The sequence below is a fragment of the Phaethon lepturus genome, unplaced genomic scaffold, assembly GCF_000687285.1.
Source record: "Phaethon lepturus isolate BGI_N335 unplaced genomic scaffold, ASM68728v1 scaffold11548, whole genome shotgun sequence".
Classification (NCBI taxonomy): domain Eukaryota; kingdom Metazoa; phylum Chordata; class Aves; order Phaethontiformes; family Phaethontidae; genus Phaethon; species Phaethon lepturus.
Window position 1 is genome coordinate 14,129 of NW_010556918.1, and position 18,468 is coordinate 32,596.

Below are 18,468 nucleotides of genomic sequence, written 5' to 3' on the forward strand. Positions count from 1 at the left end.
AGGTCAGTTAATTTACTTGATAACATTACAGAGCAGCTGAAAGGTAATCTTTGCTCTAGAATTTTGGGAGCAGTGTGCCTTCTGTAATTATGCATAACAGTAACTGTGGTCATTCAAAATGAACCGCTGACTTGCTTAAATTTCTTAATGGGGCAGTGAACCCTGCCAGCTGCCATTATTGCTGGTGCTGTTGCCTGTTCTGTTTGCTATCATGGTAGTTACTTAATTTTGGGAAGTAGTTCTGACATCTTTTAGACGTTGTTGCTGTTCGGAGGTATACAGCTGTCTCATGTTCTTATTCATATGACAGTGAATCTAAATCTAGCAGACAGGAGCACTTAACTTCTAAGGATTTGACTAATAGAATTCAGACTAACAGCTACCTTACCGATAATAGCAAAATATATACATATTAAGGCAAATAGAGAATCACTTAGTGAGTCTAGTACTTGACAACCTATTGTATGCACAAATTACACATGTCCTGTGTTAAAATACCTTGTAGGTGGTGCTACAAGGGGAATGGTTCCAATGCTCTGGTATAGGAATGTAGCATATACAACTAAAATTTGAGTGAAAAGGCACAGGTCTTGGAGCTGGATACATTTTATATGGCTCAAAACCATATAATTATCTCTTTATAACTGTTGCTAGATGGCACTGGGTGCTTGTTTAATGTGTGGGCTGGCAGGTTTGTTTGTGGAATGACATACGGGCTCTTCAGAGGGAGGATTTATCATACCTGGCTTGAGTACCTGGTCAAAAACCCAATTTTGCAAGTATATCTTCTTTGCAGACCAGTATCAGATCTAAACTTAGTTAAATATGAATATATTGACTGGCCTAATTTAAAAGAGCGCTGTTTGCAGTGCTTGATTTATTCTCTGCAAGTCAGATTTCTGAGGAATATGCAATTTTAGTCAATTTAAAATACTCTGTTTATTTTTCGTTGTAGTGTAACTTTGGGAAAACTTGTCAAATGGTATGAATTTTAGTACTATGAAAGGCATAGAGCTCAGCTGTAACAAGCAGACCAGTTTTTGTAAATTTGACATAAAAAGGCGTTATTGGGGAACATGATCACTGCCTCCTGTTATTTAGGCTATGGAATGTTCTAGAAAGAACAGTTATTACAATTAAGATTTGTCCAAATATGAATTCTGTTTTACTCTGTAAAGAACAGAGTTATGTTTCCATGTTTGATCTCTACCAAAGGTACCGGCTTTGGAAAGTATGGCAAAAACTCAACATTATCTTAAACCATCCTCAAACTGCTTTCTGTTCTGCCTGCATCTGTTAGGGCTTTGCTACTTTTCTGAATTGGGATGGCAAGAAATGGCCTGAGTCATGATATTTTTTCTTTATTTTCTTTTTCTTTTTTTTTCCATTTTTCCTTTCTTTTTTCCTTTTGTTTGCCAACTTCTGGATTATTCACCATTGTGAAGCAACTTCTTGTTTACAAAATCTGGGGCTGGGATGAGTCTTGGGCTGAAAATTAAAACTGTCTATGAGTTGTTCTCACTTGACAGAGTGTGCGAGCATAGCTGAGTATCAAGTAATTACAGTGTAGTACTTCGTGTGGTTATATGCACACCTGGAAGCTTGTTTGCCATCCATATGCTCCTAGTAATTATCTGCCCAATACCTTCTCCTCTGATGCTGCAGGATGATTGTGGTGTACTCTATCATAAATACAAGTCTGGGAACAGAGAGTAACAGGAGAACTGAAGGGGAAGAATCTGCCAGGTTCTTCCACAGATATTTTACTGAACACCTTATGATAAACTGAGTTTCCTCATAAAAGAAAGAAGAGGCTAATGCAGGGCCTAATGTCTGATTTAGACTCCAACTTGATAAACTAGTCTGCCTGGATTCAGGTCTCCAGACTAGCTGAAAGTGGTTGTGTGGCCATGAATAATAATAATGGGCAAAGCTTGACATGTTGTTGAATTGCACATAAGTATTGGGGCTGCTGAGAACAGTGAGTGGTTGCTTGAAATCTGCTTGACTGATAACTCCAAAGATAAGCTTGTTTTGTGTTTCAGGCTGGGTTTTTTCTTCCCTGTGCCTGGAATGATGTTTAAGTAGCAAGCTGTGGCTTCCAGTGAAACTTTGCAGCCTCAATATGTAGGTTTTTTGATAAATAAGGAATGGCCTAACAGCCATATCTGTGGTCTGTGTTCTGGTTACATGACTTGGTGGTCTGGGTTCATTCACCCTGCTTCCATCCTGTATTTCATGTTTTTCGATGGCATGAGGAATGACTGTTGGTGTTAACACATGGTGTTGAAATAGCCAAATGCTGACCAATCTGGCAAAAAAATCTGGGAGTTGCTTTCTTCTTGTAAGAGGGAAGGATGTGTATTTCTTAGCCATGTATGTAGCTCTGAAGCTGAAGACTGTCCCCTTTGCAACAGTCTGCATGGATTGTAATGGAATAGCATCTGGCCCCGTTATTTGCCATCTCAATTTCTTAATCTTTTCAATCATGGCTTGTAAATTGAGGTAGAAGGCAGAGGAGTGTGGGAATGTTAGCTATCATTCCTATTTAAGTGAAACTTCCCTGATCTTTTGACATGGGTTAATGTCTGTCATGACCAAGTAAGTGCTTTATTGTATAGACTGCTTGTCCATGCAGACTCTTCTTAATACATGAGTGCCTTGCACATGAATCAAGCTCCTTTTGAAGATCATCTGAGCCTCTGAGGTTGACCAGGCAGTTTGATCACCAGAGGGTTTGAGCAGGATGTCTTGCTTCTTGCTGTCTGCAAGATACATCAACTATTTAATAATGTTCTGTTTAAGTGAATGCCCACCTGTGTTCCTCCCTGATGATGAGCAGCAACTCTGGCAAATTCCTTCTAAGAAATTCTAGTGAAACTTCAGTGATAATTAACTGGGTTCTTTTTCTCAAGGCCTGCTGTTCTGGGGGAAGGAGGGAGGTGAGAAATGACCTGCTCTAACAGCCCTGTAATTTACTGCTACAAGAATAATAGTGTAACTCTCAGTTTAAGGGATTCTCACCCTCCCTGTCTGAACATACGGTGTTCCTAGTTTTGATAAAGAGAACTTCTGACGATGTATTTAATTTCTCTAGCTGCTGAGTTCATAATGATTTGGGGGGGCGGGGGGGGTGACAACCAAAAAAACCCCAAACAAACAACAAATTCCAGAAATTTAATAAACCACAGTTAATGGTATCTCAGCACTCAGCTTTTGAAGTGGGTGAAGTCATTGAGCTTCCTCAGTGGGGAGCTAGCTGCTGGTGGAAACTTTGCATGCTTGTTTTTTGAGGTTTTTTTTAGTGAAATCATGGATGATATTTACCACTCTTACAGGATTTGATATTAATAAATGCTGATCCTCCTGATTTTGTGACATTCAAATTGTAGAGATGGAAATACTTTAAAATTACAAATGTTACGTAAGGCTAGGTGTTTCTGGAACTAATATATTCTATGACATCTCCAGGTTGCTTAAATGAAACAGTGCTATTGATGTTAAATACGCTGTCCACTTTTGTCCTATGAACTCTGTCTTAAGAATTGGCATATATCCAAATTGCTTTCCTTTTCTGGTGTTTTCAGGCAAATTTTGAGGGGTGAGCAGGAGGTACCAGACTCGATGAGTTTCCATCGAAATGTCGGAAAAGTCAGGCCAGAGCACAAAAGCAAAGGATGGAAAAACAAAGTATGCAACGCTCAGTCTGTTTAATACTTACAAGGGAAAGTCACTGGAAACTCAGAAAACCACGGGTGAGTAAGCTGGCTTTCATTTTGTGTTCTGTTTCATCGTTACTATAGTACTAATTAGGACTGCAAAGTATATGAGCACTTAACCACAGCAAGATTTTTTTACCTGCTTGGTACCACAGTTAAGTGGAAGAATTCTGGAAAGCAAGGTTGATTACAGTTTCTGGTTAGCTGTAAACAAGAGTATCAGTTCAAGGAGACAGCATTTGTGGTCTAGTAGGAAGTAGGATATAGGTAAATAAAAACTGTTTTATAGCTGCAGTCTCCATTTGTTATCAGCATATGACATGCCATTCCCTTGCTGTGCTTTTTACTGTATTTCTGAAAATGTTTGCAGTACTGGAGGTGTTTGATTAACAAGAAGGCAATGCTTACTTTCAGATCAGGCGCTTTGTCTGTTTTGTAGACAAACACTGGGTGAAACTTAAACTGGTGTTTCAAATAAGGGCACTGTGGGCCTGCTTTTCCGTGAATGATTGGATTGAGAACGAGGGGGGGAATGACACTGAAGGCTTTGAATTTCATTTGATGTACTTGCTTAAATTGGGGAAGTGAAAGAGGAGAAGTGTGTTCAAACTTTGTTAATTTTTTAAAGGTTGAAACTCAGATGTCTGTAATGATACAACATGCCTAGGGTAGTATCTTGTACTTGTTTACCTGAGTTGATTAGTTGGTAGGTTGAATGTACTGTGTAATGCCTTAGCTTCATATTGCTTTTTCATACTTGTGGTCTGGAGTAAATGCAATTTGTAGGGGTGTTTTTGCAAGACCCAACTGAAACTGGCAGCAAAAAAGAAATGGGCTGGACCCATGTGAGTATTTCTGGTCTAATCAAGGTACATTAAGTTCCAAAAGGAGCAAGAGAATGATGCTTAACAACATGTTAAATTATATTAAGACATGAACATCATATTTCAAATGGCTCCTCTAGCTTTCTGTCACTGAGCATCATATATAAAGGTGAGGCCATACATCCTTTTTAATCTCTGGAATAGGCTAACCATAGTGACTCACTATTGAAAAAATACTCAACTTCTCCCAAACCAAGTATTTCTAATTCTTTCTTTTTTTAAATTAAATTATGAAGAAATAGGAATTTCTAATTCTTAATACTCTTAAATTTTTCTGAGTTTCTTGCAAAACATTTTTATTGATTTATGTAGCTGTGAATGAGCACTACTTGCTAAACAGCGTTGTTAACTTGCACTTTCTGTTTTGCCATGCAGTTGCTGCACGCCATGGATTACAGAGTCTTGGAAAAGTTGCTATTTCAAGGAGGATGCCTCCCCCAGCTAACCTCCCCAGTCTCAAAGCAGAGAACAAAGGCAATGACCCTAATGTGAACATCGTGCCTAAAGACGGCACAGGATGGGCTTCGAAACAAGAACAGCACGAAGAAGAAAAGTAAGTGACCAATGAGATCAGGATTGTTTTGCTCTGCCATTTCTCTCCAAGTTTTCCCAAAACTAGGGGTGGGCAGAGCATGGGACGAAATTGGCTAGACTTGGCTATCCTCAAGATAGCTACTGGGGAGCAAATAGCACCCCTGTTAATTTTTGTGAGGAAGAATCTGGCTATTAGGGGGATAGCTTTTAAAAATAAAAGCACCACCAAACAGAAAAAAAAAAGAAAACACCCACCACGCCCCAACAGTGCTCCATGCTTAAGTTGAAAGCAGTATGCTTATAAACTCCATATGAGGGAGTGTTTCCTTTAGTTACTTGACGTGGCTACCTTTCTCTAAGTTTTGATGGCTGCTTAAAGGAAATACGATAGCATGTTTTTTAAGGTCAGTGTGATCACCTTAAAATTGTTTTGAAACTCTAGAAGGAATGCTTAGGTATACAGCAGCTAAATTAAATAACAACTTGCAAGTTTGTGAGAGTATGCAAAAATTTGTTTAATTTAGTGTGATTGTGCTGATGCATGGCAGAGAAAGCTCAAAAACTCTTGATTTGTATACACTTGTTTGAATCTCTGCTTTATTTTCCTAATGATTCTTAATATTTGCACTTCATTTGGTTAGTATGCCATAAATTCTACAGACTTAAGAACATTTTCTCTCTTAAACTTTATGCTATTGTTTCACACTCCCTCAATGTGTGATACAAACAAAATAGAAGTGATGTTGATGCACTGCTGTATACTGTGTATAATATAATTTCCCATGCTTGACACAGTTTTGTCTGCTAAATTTGTTTCACACTTGTACAGGAGGTCAGCTAAAGAAAATGGAGACTAAAACTTTTCAATATCTGATCAGAAAGTATTTTAAAGCAATTTTGGTCCCATGTAAGCTTAAAATGGGATATGACTCTCACTACAAAAGTAGAAATGAGTTATAAGTGTTTATTTTTTTACATAAATTGTTCTGAAAAACACTTGAAGATAGAGGCACTGATTGTATGTCACTAGCACTTCTGAAAGCAAAAGATGATTGAAGGTTTTCTTCCCCTTCTTGCTGTCCCTTCTTCTCCTTGTATACTTTCCTACATTTAAATGTCAATTTTGGATATCTCTCTGAAAAGCTGTTACGACTTCAGGAGTGTAGTGTTGTGCTTAGCTTCTTATTTTAAACTTAGGAAACTATACAAATTTACAGTTTTCTGCCCAGTGTTTTGTATGGTGCTTTACCAACATCTTCCTGTACTTCAAGGTCACGTACACTTCGTCTAGTTAAATCTGTGTTGAGCCAGTAGCTTGTTTGACTAAAACACATTTCGTCTGCATCTTTGTCTACCTTTCCATAGCCTGCTGCATGTGTTAGAAGTATATTCTTGTAGTTGATGTTGCTTTTAAATAAATAGCTGTCCCTTATCTGCAACTGGAAGGTGTTTGCCTTTGTATTTTCATATGTGTTATTCTGATAAAGGCCTCAAAGACCACATACAAGTAAAACTAGTGGGGGGAGGAACTTGTTCACAGAACAGGTATGTATGCCCGGGCCACGAGTAAATTCTCCAGAATTCAGACCATCTAATGCATTTTCTCAAGTGTTCAGAACGTTTTTGTAGCTACTGCTCTATTTCTCCAATACTTCAATATGTTTATAAATGCTGCAGTAAAGTGTGTTGATATTCATCTCTCAAGTGTTGTGGATAAAGGTAGCATCTTGATACCAGCTTGCTTTAGTGAATTATTTTTCTCTTGTATCACTGCATTGGAGTTCACGTGAGTGAGTGGTTGCCTGTGATTATGAAATTTCTTTTCTGTTGCTTTTCCAAGTTGTGTCTCTCTTTATGGGTATTGCCTCAGTCCCTTTTTCTGGATAGTGCAGCCTGTTGTGTATTGATTCGATTAATTCAACTAGCACCAAGCTGAGTTCTTTCCCTTATCAAATAGTACACCTATAGGACAGTGTTTGCATAACTTGAATTCTAAATGGCTTCAGCTTTGAAACCATAGAACTGCAAGGTATAAACTCTTAACAGTCTTGTTCCGTGTTTCACTTGTGTGACAAAGTACAGACACCTAAGTTCTATCTTTCCCAAAGTCTGTTTAGAAAATGTGAAGCTGTAAGAAAGTGTAACTTAAGTAGAAACTGAAGAGATGAGTTTGTTTTTTAATTCTGGTCACCTGTGGAAACAAATCAAAATTGCATTCAGTTGTCCTGGTGAGAATACAGTGTGTTTCCCCCCAGCAGTGATTTTGGTTTTTTGACCATTTTTACTTCTACATCATCTCTGAGACCATCATGTAAGTGCTTTGGGCTGACCATTGCAAAACCCAAATGGAACTGACTTCTCAGTGGCAGTCCTCAGAAATTTCGGATTACTTTGGGATCTATTTAAAGCAGTTACAGTTGTTTATTGTAAGTTAACTGACATGATATTGCACTAGTTATCTCTTTACTGGTATAATAAAATGATTCTAGACGACTTGATTTGCCCTATAATTCCTGTTTCATCAAAAATGAGTACTCCTGAGCTGGAGGTCTTGACTTACAGACACTAATGCTTTGGAGTCTTAAGTTTTCTGAATATGCAGATTTCAGAAATAGCTATTCTTGAAAGAAGTGGTCTTTAAGTGCTTTCCTCTCAACTCCTGAGGCAAGAGAACATTACTCCAAATTATTCCCTTCCGTGATTGTAGATTGATTGGTTCTTGATTGTACAATACACTACTTTAGAAGTTATAATTCTATTCACGACTGACTGCATTTTCTGCCCAGCCATTTTCATTTATTCCTCTCCACTTTGGGAAATGTGCGCTTGAAAGAATTTGCTAATTTATTCCAATTTTTCACTGTTACTATAACAACTCCTTTTATATAAGAAAATGCTTTTTCTACAGAAAAGCGGTTACTGGTTCTTCAGCTGCATAGCTACCTCATTTCATTCACTTGTTTGCAGTAGTAATCCAGATGATCTTACTCTGTGCTCACCCTCTTGTATTCACAAGTGCTTTTCCTCTAATTCTAGACAGGCAGACGTGCCGCAGACACAGCCAAAACCTGCTGTTCCTGCTCCTCCAGAAGCAGCTCCTGTTGCCAAATCATGGGCCAACACCAAACCAGGTGGACAAGATGGTAAGTGATGTTCAAGGTGGAGGGGTTCTTGACTGGCCTGGTAGGCTATGAACGCTGCTGTGGGAGACACCCAGACTCAGCAACTGGTTGAGTCTTGACCAGGCCAGTTGGGACTACGAATGCTGTGGAAGCAACATTCTTGGCCAGAAGGTTAGACAGTCCCCTGTCACTCAAGTGAGCTCCAGCCTTATTTAGCAGCAAGTCTGACCCCTTTTTAAAGGGCTGGCATAGTCACCTCTCTTGGATTGACAGGTGACAGCATAAGATCTTGAACATGGCTGTGGTGGTGAGGGAAAATCTCAGTCAGTAGTTACAATGCATACAATTTTGGCATGGGAAGGAGAACCATAAACACTTAGTGGTGATTCTCATCAGAATTTTGGATCATTTTGTGTAAAATGCTTGTAGTCTTGCTTCTCTTTTAAATGTCTGCTACAGCAATACTTTACCCTTTATTTTATAGATTCCTTGGTTATTTTAGTTTTAAAGTGATAGTGTTCAAGTAGGGTTTTTTCTGGGAAAAGCATTAAAGGTGTGTTTTGGGGTTTTTTAAACATAATTGTATGAAAGCATGGAAACTATTTCCATCAGTGTGAATCTTAGCTTGAATGTTTTTGTTACAGATGTAAGATCAGAGCTAAATCTTCATCAGATTTTTTAAGATGCTTGTAGAGTGAGAGGTTACTTAGAATTCCTGTCTCCATTGTGAAGAATAACCTATGAAGTGTTTTATTCCTTAAATTTGAGACTTGCAAGCATTCTGTCGCTATAAAGTAGAGTTATCGCTTCTAGATAAAGATCTTAGAATAGTAAAATCTGAATTGCATGGAGGTAACTTCTAAGCCATTATATGGAGTTTTTTAATATCACATATATAATGATTTTGCTTTTTTTTGCAGTAAGTGTTAGAAGTGTCTATTCTCGATTCTCCCCTTCTTGCTCCCCTCCTTAATGTTCAGTGTTTCTTGTGTCAATGTAGGAACTCTCCTCCGTAAAGCTTTTGCTGGGGTTTTGTAGAATAAAAAAAAAAGATTCACACTGATGCAAAGTGATTTGCATACCAGCTTTTCTACATAAGCTGATAAGATCATCTCTGTGACACAGGAAATAGTGATTCGGCTCAGTGGCTTCAAAATGCATTTAGCTAATTATTTTGTAGTTACCATGGCAGCTTGTATGCCAAGCCAGATGGCACCTTTATTTCATCCAATTAATGCAGTAGTGGGTTTGCTGTTTCAAGAAGAAATACAGAATGTGAATTGGCATCAGCTGCTTGCTATCCTCCTCTTTTGAAACTTGGGATACACCTGTTGCGCTCATGGTTTCCTGATCTGCAGTTGGCTGGTGGAACTTGTAGTTTTACCAGATGCCTGGTATGTGTTCCAGCAGTCATTCAGCTGGCTGCCTCATGCTCTTGTAAGACTTCAGTTGAGTGGGGCAAGACTAAATCGTTCTCTGATGCTGTTGGTGGCCACGTAAAAAGGAAAGACTTCAAAAATGTAATGGCAGCATGTATTTTTCAGCTCATGCACTGGCTAATAGTTGGGGTTAATTGCTACCATAATATCTTTGAGTTTTTTAACTTCTTCCTGAACTGTTGGCTGACAATGTGGCTATTTCAGGTTGATAGCTTAAGTGCTGTCAAGCTGATCACTGAGGATGCTATTACTTTGCAATTAAAACATTGTTGCTGTCATTGTGTAGACTTGAGCAAAAATAGTTTTTCAGGATTCATAAAACTCATGAATGTTGCATGCCACAGGACCTCCAAAGAAGCTCCCTTGTCTGGCAGCCCATCTTGTTAGCATGACAAGTTTTCATCCCCTTAAGCAAGTCGTTAGATGTAGCTGCTTGGGAATGTCAAGAGTCCTGTGTCCATTAACAAAAAAAAAGTTAACGTGATCTGTAGTAGGTGAAGTTGGAATGAAGATTGAAAGATTTCAAGGCAATTTGTAAGCACAGGGATAAATACTGGTAGTTGCTCTCATGACTTTACAAAGAAAGTATAAAGAGTAAGGAGTTTATCCTGTGCTTGACTCTTAACCTTAACAAAAAAAAAAAAAATCAGGATTCCTGCATCTTATTATTATAAAGGATTCTTTCATGGATTGGAGACAACAGAAGCTTTTCTAGCTGTTAACGGAAAAAAAAATACCTTTGCGAGTTTGCCCTATAGTCTGTGTAGCCTAATACGATGTCTCTTAGAGTAGCCAGTAGTGAAGATGGTATGTGAACAGGGCATTATTCGGGCTGTTGGAATAGAAATCTTCTCTCAGTAAGATTATCAGTGATCTGCTACTAGAATGCTATTGGTCTAATAGGTCAATATCCACTATATGTGTGTGTGTGGGGAGGAGAAATTGATTCGAAGTAGATACTAACAAAACCTGCTAAAGAGGAAGACAGTCTATATATTTGGCTTCCCTACTATGTGCAACGGAAGTCTTAAATTCCAATCCAGAGTTACTGTGTCAAGGGTTTTAGAAATCAAAGAATGCTACAGTTCTGGTATTTTCTCATAATGTAAAAGCTGTGGCCTTTGAAAGTCCTGAAGAATTGTTATTAGAACAGTAATTAATCTTAAGGGCTTTTGCAATAACATAGCTGCGCACTCTTGGGTTGACTATAGTTGTAGAATAAAAATGAAGGAAATCTTCGTCTGGAAGGGCGTGGGTGGAAGTGTTAACAGAGCTGAGGAACTTCAGGTACTCTCGTGTCTTGTTCCATTGTCCATTATTGCTCTCTGGTGCTTTTGGATTTTTTTCTCATCTGCGACAGGTGTGGCAGTTGGCCTAGCAAATGCAACAACTGTGGTAGCAAATGTGAATGCTTTACAATGATTGCTTTTCACTTATGTGAATTATGTAACCAGTAAATTGATGTGGCTTTAGTGTTCACTTGTTAAGGATGATCAGGCTTTTATCACTGTCTGAACTCTTTTGACTTATGAAAGTTGTGACTTTGAATATCTCACTGTGTAGGTCCAGCTATTCAAGTAAATAGTTACTTCCAGCAAGAGTTTCCCAGTCTGCCTGCAGCTGGGGATCAGGAGAAATCAGGCAAAGAGAAAGACGCATCTGAAGAGCTCCATGGATCAGGACCCAACTTGCGACCACAAAGTAAGTCTATACTGTAAATTTTTGTAAAATTGCATGGCTTTGTGTGTGTTGTGGTTTAACCTGGCAGGCAGCTAAACTCTACACAACCGCTTGCTCGCTCCCCTGCGGTGGGACGGGGGAGAGTATCAGAAGAAAGGCAAAACTTGTGGGTTGGGATAAAGACAGTTTAATAGGACAGAAAAAGAAAGGAAAATAATAATAATGATGATTATAAAAGAATATATAAAACAAATGATGCACAATGCTGTTACTCACCACCTGCTGACCAATGCCCAGCCATTGGTCAGTGGTTGTTGCCCCTTGGCCAACTCCCCTCAGTTTTATTGTTCAGCATGACATCATATGGTATGGAATATCCCTTGGGCCAGTTTGGGTCAGCTGTCCTGGCTGTGCCTCCTCCCACCTTCCTGTGTCCCCCAGCCTCCTTGCTGGCAGGCCAGTATGAGAAGCTGAAAAGTCCCTGACTTAGTGTAGGCACTGCTGAAGTTTACCTCTATCCCAGCCAAAACCAGGACAGTGTGGAACTTGTTTATTACAAGATTACTTGTACCCCATGCAAAATAAATTGATAAATTGATTGTTTTAATCAACACACTCCTACACTGAAGCAGCAGATTTTTGGGGCTTTCTTCTGCTTTACTTTGTTCCTGGGGTGTGGAAAATGGAGTATTTGCTGTCCTGCAGTTCACTTTCCATTTTCCCAACCTAGTCAGTATGCCACTTGGGCTCTGAGGAACATTTGTCAGTTGCACAATACTGGAAATTCTCTTACTTCCAGCTGCTAGGTGTCACAACAGCTAAAATATGTATTTAAAGAAATCTCCTAATATTAAACTAATGATATAAATCATCATTAGGGTTGTCCCCAAATGGTTAGTACTTGTAAGAGTAGCTTGAAAGATCCTGAATAGGAAGTGTAATGTACAGGATACCAGAAGAGTGGACTGTGATTTGAAAGATTGAGGCATCTTTAGCTCATGGCTGAGGTGCTCTTACTAGCTGGGTCTGTTTCAGCTGTGGGGGATTCGATCTAGTGAAAACAACCATAACAGTGCTGTTTTTACATGTGTCAGTGAACAAATGTGTATTGCTTCCCAAGATCCTTTTAATGGGGAGACATTTGGAATTGTGCCTGTTGCCAGTGAGAAACAAGATTCCTTTCTTCCTCAAATATTTGTTTTTGATGAGGTTTGATGGACTAGGGATCCTTTCCTGCACTGGAGGTGGCACTGTCTTGTGCCAGTGATAGACAAAATGTGCACTGCTTTTAGAGGGCTTGAGCTGTCGAGGAATCTTTTATCTCCCTTCTGTGTTACAGGCATCAGTTTTCTTTGATTTGTTTCAGTCAGGGTCTGCAGACTGAGGCCATATACTTGTTTAGGTCCTCGTTTGATTTTAATGTAAAGAACAAGTTGTCAGGAAGTTCGAGAGATGTCCAGCATCGAATTAGGAACATAGCTACGCATGTCTGTTCCAGCCTCCTGCAGACAATTACAGTTTTGGTCAGCACTGTACGTGCTATATTAACCCCTTCTTTCAGGTCTGACAGCAGAAAGCTAAACAAGCTTAGCAAGTACTGCCCCTTTAGCAGCTGTGCTCCCCCAGCAAAGATAAGTGGCAGAACTGTAATGGATACTTAAGATATCATAGTTTAATGCTGCTTAAAGAGTTTGTGCCCGTAAAGGAACATTATTTACAGTGTGTGTCTGTGAATTTTTGTTGGTCACCATGGATCTGAGCACTGCTGCTAAGTTTGTGCTTTTTTTTTATCCTAACCCATGCTCTGTAGGCAGAAACTCCTAAATGAATGGACTGCCTGGCACAAGAGAGAAGTCATTAAAATCCGTTGCTTTTCCTGGACTTTTTGCTAGACACTCACACCCAGAAGTACAGCCCTCATCACTTCTATTCCATCCTTATCAGATAGACATACAAGTCAGACTCTGTATACCTGCCTTTACTTAGATAATGCACAGGTATATGCCATTTTGAGCTGCTTGAGAGTTTTGTGGTAGGCCTTTGCTGCTTTAAGAAGCTTGACCTTTCCCTTGACAGCATCTTCACACTGAGTCAACAGTGGCTCACTTAACCACAGCTAAATCTATTTTCTCTTCTGTGCTATTATCAGTATCCTTCCTAAATTGCATTGTGTTTTGGAAAGTCGAGCAGGACAAATAGAGCAGTCTATAAATTTAACTCTTGGTCTTCAGGAACATGGCCAGATGTAGGGCTCAAAAGGATTAGAAAACAACCCCTGTTTTCTCAAGTGGCCATTACTTGTTTCAGTACCAAATATGAATGGCTGCAGAGACTGCTGTATCACTGAAAACTGGGTAGGAAGAATGTTACTCATCATGCCTATCTGTAATATAAAGTCTGTTCTTGTTTTCTCTCGTGCTGATTCTGTTCATGCAGATGCTACTAGTTGGAGAGAAGGTGGTAATAAGAGCAACTCACCCAGTTCTCCAACTGATCAAGAAGCTAAGGCCCTTGGACAAGAAGATGGTAATGCTACACCAGCAGAACAAAACGATGGCCAGAAGGCAGCAGAGAAGAGGGATGTGCGGTTACCACAGGTCCCTCAGCCCAAGCTGAATGGTCAGCAGCAACCACCTATCTCATCTCAGTACAGAGCAATGATGCCGCCTTATGTAAGTGATGGTTACATGAAAACTTCTTAAGCAGTAGGGATTGATTGTTAGCTAGTGTGATTTTTCTTATGCCCCTTTCTCCTTCGTCCATGGAACGTTTAGCAATTCTGCTAGAAAGGTGGGATTGCAACCAACTCCTCAAAGGATGTGGCTACCTGTTGCTGCTCCTGCTACAGAGGGTGAGCTTGTCAGGAGTTGATTAACACTTGTAATCACTGTACCTTGGTGACTTGATGTCACACACTTGTGATATTAAGCAGAATATCTTCAGTGAAGAGTCTTGCTTTAATTCCATTGTGATTCTTTTGATGTTCTCAGTATGCTTAATGCAATGATTTTTTTTTTTAATGGATGGCTCCTGTTTTTAATCCTTTCTTAGATGTTTAATCAGTATCCTAGAATGGCATATCCTCCTTCCATGCAAGGTCCAACAAGGTTTCCCAATTCTGAGCCTAGCAGGTAAGAAACCTTACAAGTGTTATAGTTGTATGGATGAACTCTGTTTGTGAGTCAATGAAAGAAAAAAAAAAAAAAAAAACCCCAGAAAATTTGCACTGACTATTTGGATTATGATTATACACTGCATAAGAACTGCCACTGGTTAGTCTCACAAGTTTGGCTTGTGTGGAGCAGTGCCATGGAGTGATATTTGTTTGACAGCTCAACTGTAAAACTTAAGGGAATTCTGGACATTATGGGGCTTTTGACTGGGAGGAGCAGGACTCACTTGGGGACACCTTTGAAACTTGGGCTAGTATTTTGCTTGAAAAAGGACTCTTCCGTTGTTATAATAGAAGTAGTTAATTCCTGGTTTTCACCTCTGCTGCTCTACAATTAAAGTAGAAGTGTAATGCATTATAAAATTAGTTTTCCTCCTTTCTGTTCCTTTCTCTATGGTTGAGGATGGCTGTGCACATGCATGAGGAACTAGGGTTACTGTAGGCAGTAGGGTACAAGCTTTGACAGGTGATCTGTGGTTGGGATCAGGAGGAGGACAGAAAGACTGAGAGGGATGACTGGAAGAACTTGAGTATAGGAGTAGGGAGAAGGTACAGAAATTTTGACAGTGAGAAAGCATGAAAAGTATAAAGAAATATCTCAGAGGTGAATAAATTGGTGTGAAGAAGGATGCCAGATCTATGCAGTGTCTTGTTTGAAAGCTACAAGGCATGTGGTTGTCTATGGTCAGCTGATGACTGGCTTGTTTGTGAAGTGTTCAAGCAAGGCTATAGCATCTAATCTTTCCTTTCCATAAAGAACCATCTGGTGGTGTAGCAGTAATTATTTGAACTACAATAGTTGCATGTGTGATGGTAGTTCACGTTTATATTGTATTTGAGAGCACAGCACTGTATACTTGAAATAATTGTCATACAAGTTGACCTTTTATCTAGTCATTTTGTGGATAAATAGTGACAGTGGCCTTTGTTTCTCTCTTTTTTTTTTTTTAGAGGGCCAAGGGGGGGAAGAGGACCACCTTCATGGTGTTCAGAACCTATTGAGCGCCCATCCATTCTTAGTGCTAGTGAACTTAAAGAACTTGATAAATTTGATAATCTAGATGCTGAGGCTGATGAAGGCTGGGCAGGTAAGAACATCAGGTTAATGATTCTGCTATTTGTACATTGAATCTTTCAGAAAGATTAATTGAATATTTGGTTATGCATCAGGTGCTCAGAGTGAAGTGGATTACACTGAGCAGTTGAACTTCAGTGATGATGATGAGCAAGGAAGCAGTCAAAAAGAGAAGGAAAGTGGGTGAGTTGCTGTTGCCACTTGGGTGTGAATACCACTTAACTAGCTTAGCTTTTGGGAAGGTTGAATGAAATGAGTGCAAGCACTCATTCCAATAACACTTATTCCACTAATTCAATACTGTATTAAATTGCGTAACTGCCTGCAGACTCCGGTCATCTGGGCGTGTATTAGAAATTATCCTTGCTGTGAGGATCTCTTGCTAAGAAACATTGAGGGTAGAAGACAAATCACCAAATACCTGTGTGGAGTACACCTTCCATTTTTCTTATTTCTTTGTGCATAGTGATGAACAAACACCATCAAAAGATTCCCAGAGTCCTGATGGCCAAAAGGAAACAGAAGAACAGGCAAATGCTAAGTCTGGCACTCAGGTTTCCACAGCAGCAACCAAAGGGTCTTACGGCAGAAGCTCTCAGCTTGATCAGGTTTGTGTGTTCTTCTCTTCAGCTCTTCTGGCAACAGCCTTGTCAGGAGAGGTCCAACTCAGGTGTCTTTCCAAACTGTCAGGTCAATCAAGGTTATGACCATGAGTGAAAGCATTAGCTACTGCCTGTCTGAGCTGTGGTAACTGATCGCGTGCTGCTTAGTCAACTTAGCTGCTTCTGGTCGCAAAATAAAAATAGCATGCCTTTTATCTAGTGTGTTCTAATCCACAGTTGTGAGGGAGTGAGAACTCTTGTGTCAGTTACTGTGACTCAACTGACAAGCTTTAACTCAATGCTCTTATCTGTTCATCCCTGTAACAGTGAAAGAAGCTGTCTGGTGTCCATGTTTTATAGTGGCACAGAGTAAACGGTGCCCAGTTGGCCCATGCATTTTTCCTGGCGGTGTGGGGTTTTTTTGGTATCATGACCCACCTTCTGCAGTGCAATTTAGCAGTAATGTGTCAGCTCGCTTCTGACATCTCAGGCAGATAGATTTTTATACAGACCATGTAGAATTCATCAGCTCAGCCATTTTGGTTTTTCCTTTACCCTCTAGTAGAGGAAGATTTGCAACCACCTCAGCTTATGTCTGCTTTGGCCCTGTTTTTGGTTTGTTGTTTTGTGTTTGGGTTTTTTTCCCAGAAAAGCTACTGTTGGCTTTGTCTGAAAATTTCCCAGAAATATGTTGACACCAGTAATAATGAAGATGGGGGATCTTGAATTGGCTTTACTTGCTCTTTCTCTATATATAAGGATCACATTGTCTTTCAGGGTTTGGTGCTGCACTGAATCTGAGGAAAAACAGTGCAGTAACATAAACTCTGAAATTTGGATGTGTGAATTTTTAAAGTAATTGCTTAGCTTTCAGTACATAAAGTGGAAATGTTCTTGTGCTTGTTTTGCATGCAAATTTGTATTGTATGCAGTAAATTCACTAGGTGTAGTATGTTAATGCAGTAGGAAACAGTAAATCTAAAATTTGTCAGCTTCACTGTTGTTATGAGCTTGCTTAACTGTGGTACTGTGTTTGATCCAATAGGATCGGGGTCTAGCACAGCCTTCTGTACATGAAAGAGGTGGTCCTGCTCTTCATCCAAAATCTATTCTGCCACTGGTAAGAAAGATTAGAATTGTCCTTACTTCCTTGAGTTAAATTCTTTAATGCGGTGGTGGAGGGATTTAGACTAATAAAAGTAAAAATACGCTTTACATAGGGATAAGCCTTCTCTTTAACAAGTAAAATGATCATAGTGCCTGGGCCAGTAAGAATGGGACTCCAACACAGCTGTGCTGCTAATTGTGTAAAGTAGCCCCATCTTGTAACTGACATATGAAATGCATGAGAACTTCAAGAGCTTTCAGTTATCCAGCCCCATTGGGAACTAGAGAGGACAGGGGCGCAGGAACAGTGCTGGAGGGCTGGCTTCCAAGGCAGATGGGGAGATGAAGTCCTAAATGACATGTGTATGTAGTAGCTTCTTACCAATTTCCAACAGTCCTTATTAAAACCTCTCTTATCCTGAGCTACCTTGAATTTCTTTGGCACCTTGGGGACTTTTGTCTTGAGATCTGCCCTGAGTCTCTGTGATACAGGGCAGCCTCTAACCAAATCCAAAAGATGTTAATTGTCTTTGCGGTCACTTTGCTTTGGTGATGGGGAGGAGGACTGACATGAGCCTGACTGAATCTTTACCTCTCCTTTCTGAGCTCAGGCTGCATGAGTCTGAACTGGAGCAGGAGGGTGGGGGTTTGCCTTTTCTTCCAAATCTTGCTTTTTAAAGGTGCCACGCAAATACCTATGTCAGCAAAGAGTTAACATTTCAGTTGGCTATTTATATAATACATGTTCAACTTGACTTAACTGATTTTAATATTGCAGCACCCTCCGCACCCTGATCGCCAGATAGGACCTGGAAGGCAAGGACCCTTTCCCCCTAAACCAGTACCAGATGAAGATGAAATTTGGAAACAGAGGAGAAGACAGCAGTCGGAGATATCCGCTGCAGTTGAGCGAGCCCGTAAGCGGCGAGAAGAGGAAGAAAGAAGAATGGAAGAACAGCGAAAAGCAGCTTGTGCTGAAAAGCTAAAACGGTTAAATGAGAAATTTGGCTGTGTGACAAAACCCACCCGGGAAGACCCTCTGAAAGAGAGAGAGCGGGAAAGGGAGAGGGAGAGAGAGCGGGAAAGAGAAAGGGAGCGGGAGAGGGAAAAGGAGAGGGAGCGGGAGAGGGAAAG

At 39.9% G+C, this 18,468-nt stretch overlaps 1 protein-coding gene across 1 annotated transcript in view; it reads left to right on the plus strand.

The window, feature by feature from the left end:
• Positions 1 to 3,640: 3,640 nt before the first annotated feature.
• The window catches only part of LOC104625066 (protein PRRC2C-like), a gene marked incomplete at its 3' end in the record, with an annotated part of 28,681 nt that continues 13,853 nt past the window's right edge, over positions 3,641 to 18,468 (plus strand). Inside the window, exons 1-11 of the mRNA XM_010292599.1 lie at positions 3,641 to 3,755; positions 4,979 to 5,156; positions 8,174 to 8,280; positions 11,262 to 11,399; positions 13,815 to 14,050; positions 14,430 to 14,509; positions 15,502 to 15,638; positions 15,721 to 15,808; positions 16,092 to 16,233; positions 17,273 to 17,347; positions 18,113 to 18,468. The exon at positions 18,113 to 18,468 is cut by the window's right edge and continues 275 nt beyond it. Coding sequence (XP_010290901.1) covers positions 3,641 to 3,755; positions 4,979 to 5,156; positions 8,174 to 8,280; positions 11,262 to 11,399; positions 13,815 to 14,050; positions 14,430 to 14,509; positions 15,502 to 15,638; positions 15,721 to 15,808; positions 16,092 to 16,233; positions 17,273 to 17,347; positions 18,113 to 18,468 — 1,652 coding nt within the window. The remainder of the gene's footprint in view (positions 3,756 to 4,978; positions 5,157 to 8,173; positions 8,281 to 11,261; positions 11,400 to 13,814; positions 14,051 to 14,429; positions 14,510 to 15,501; positions 15,639 to 15,720; positions 15,809 to 16,091; positions 16,234 to 17,272; positions 17,348 to 18,112) is intronic.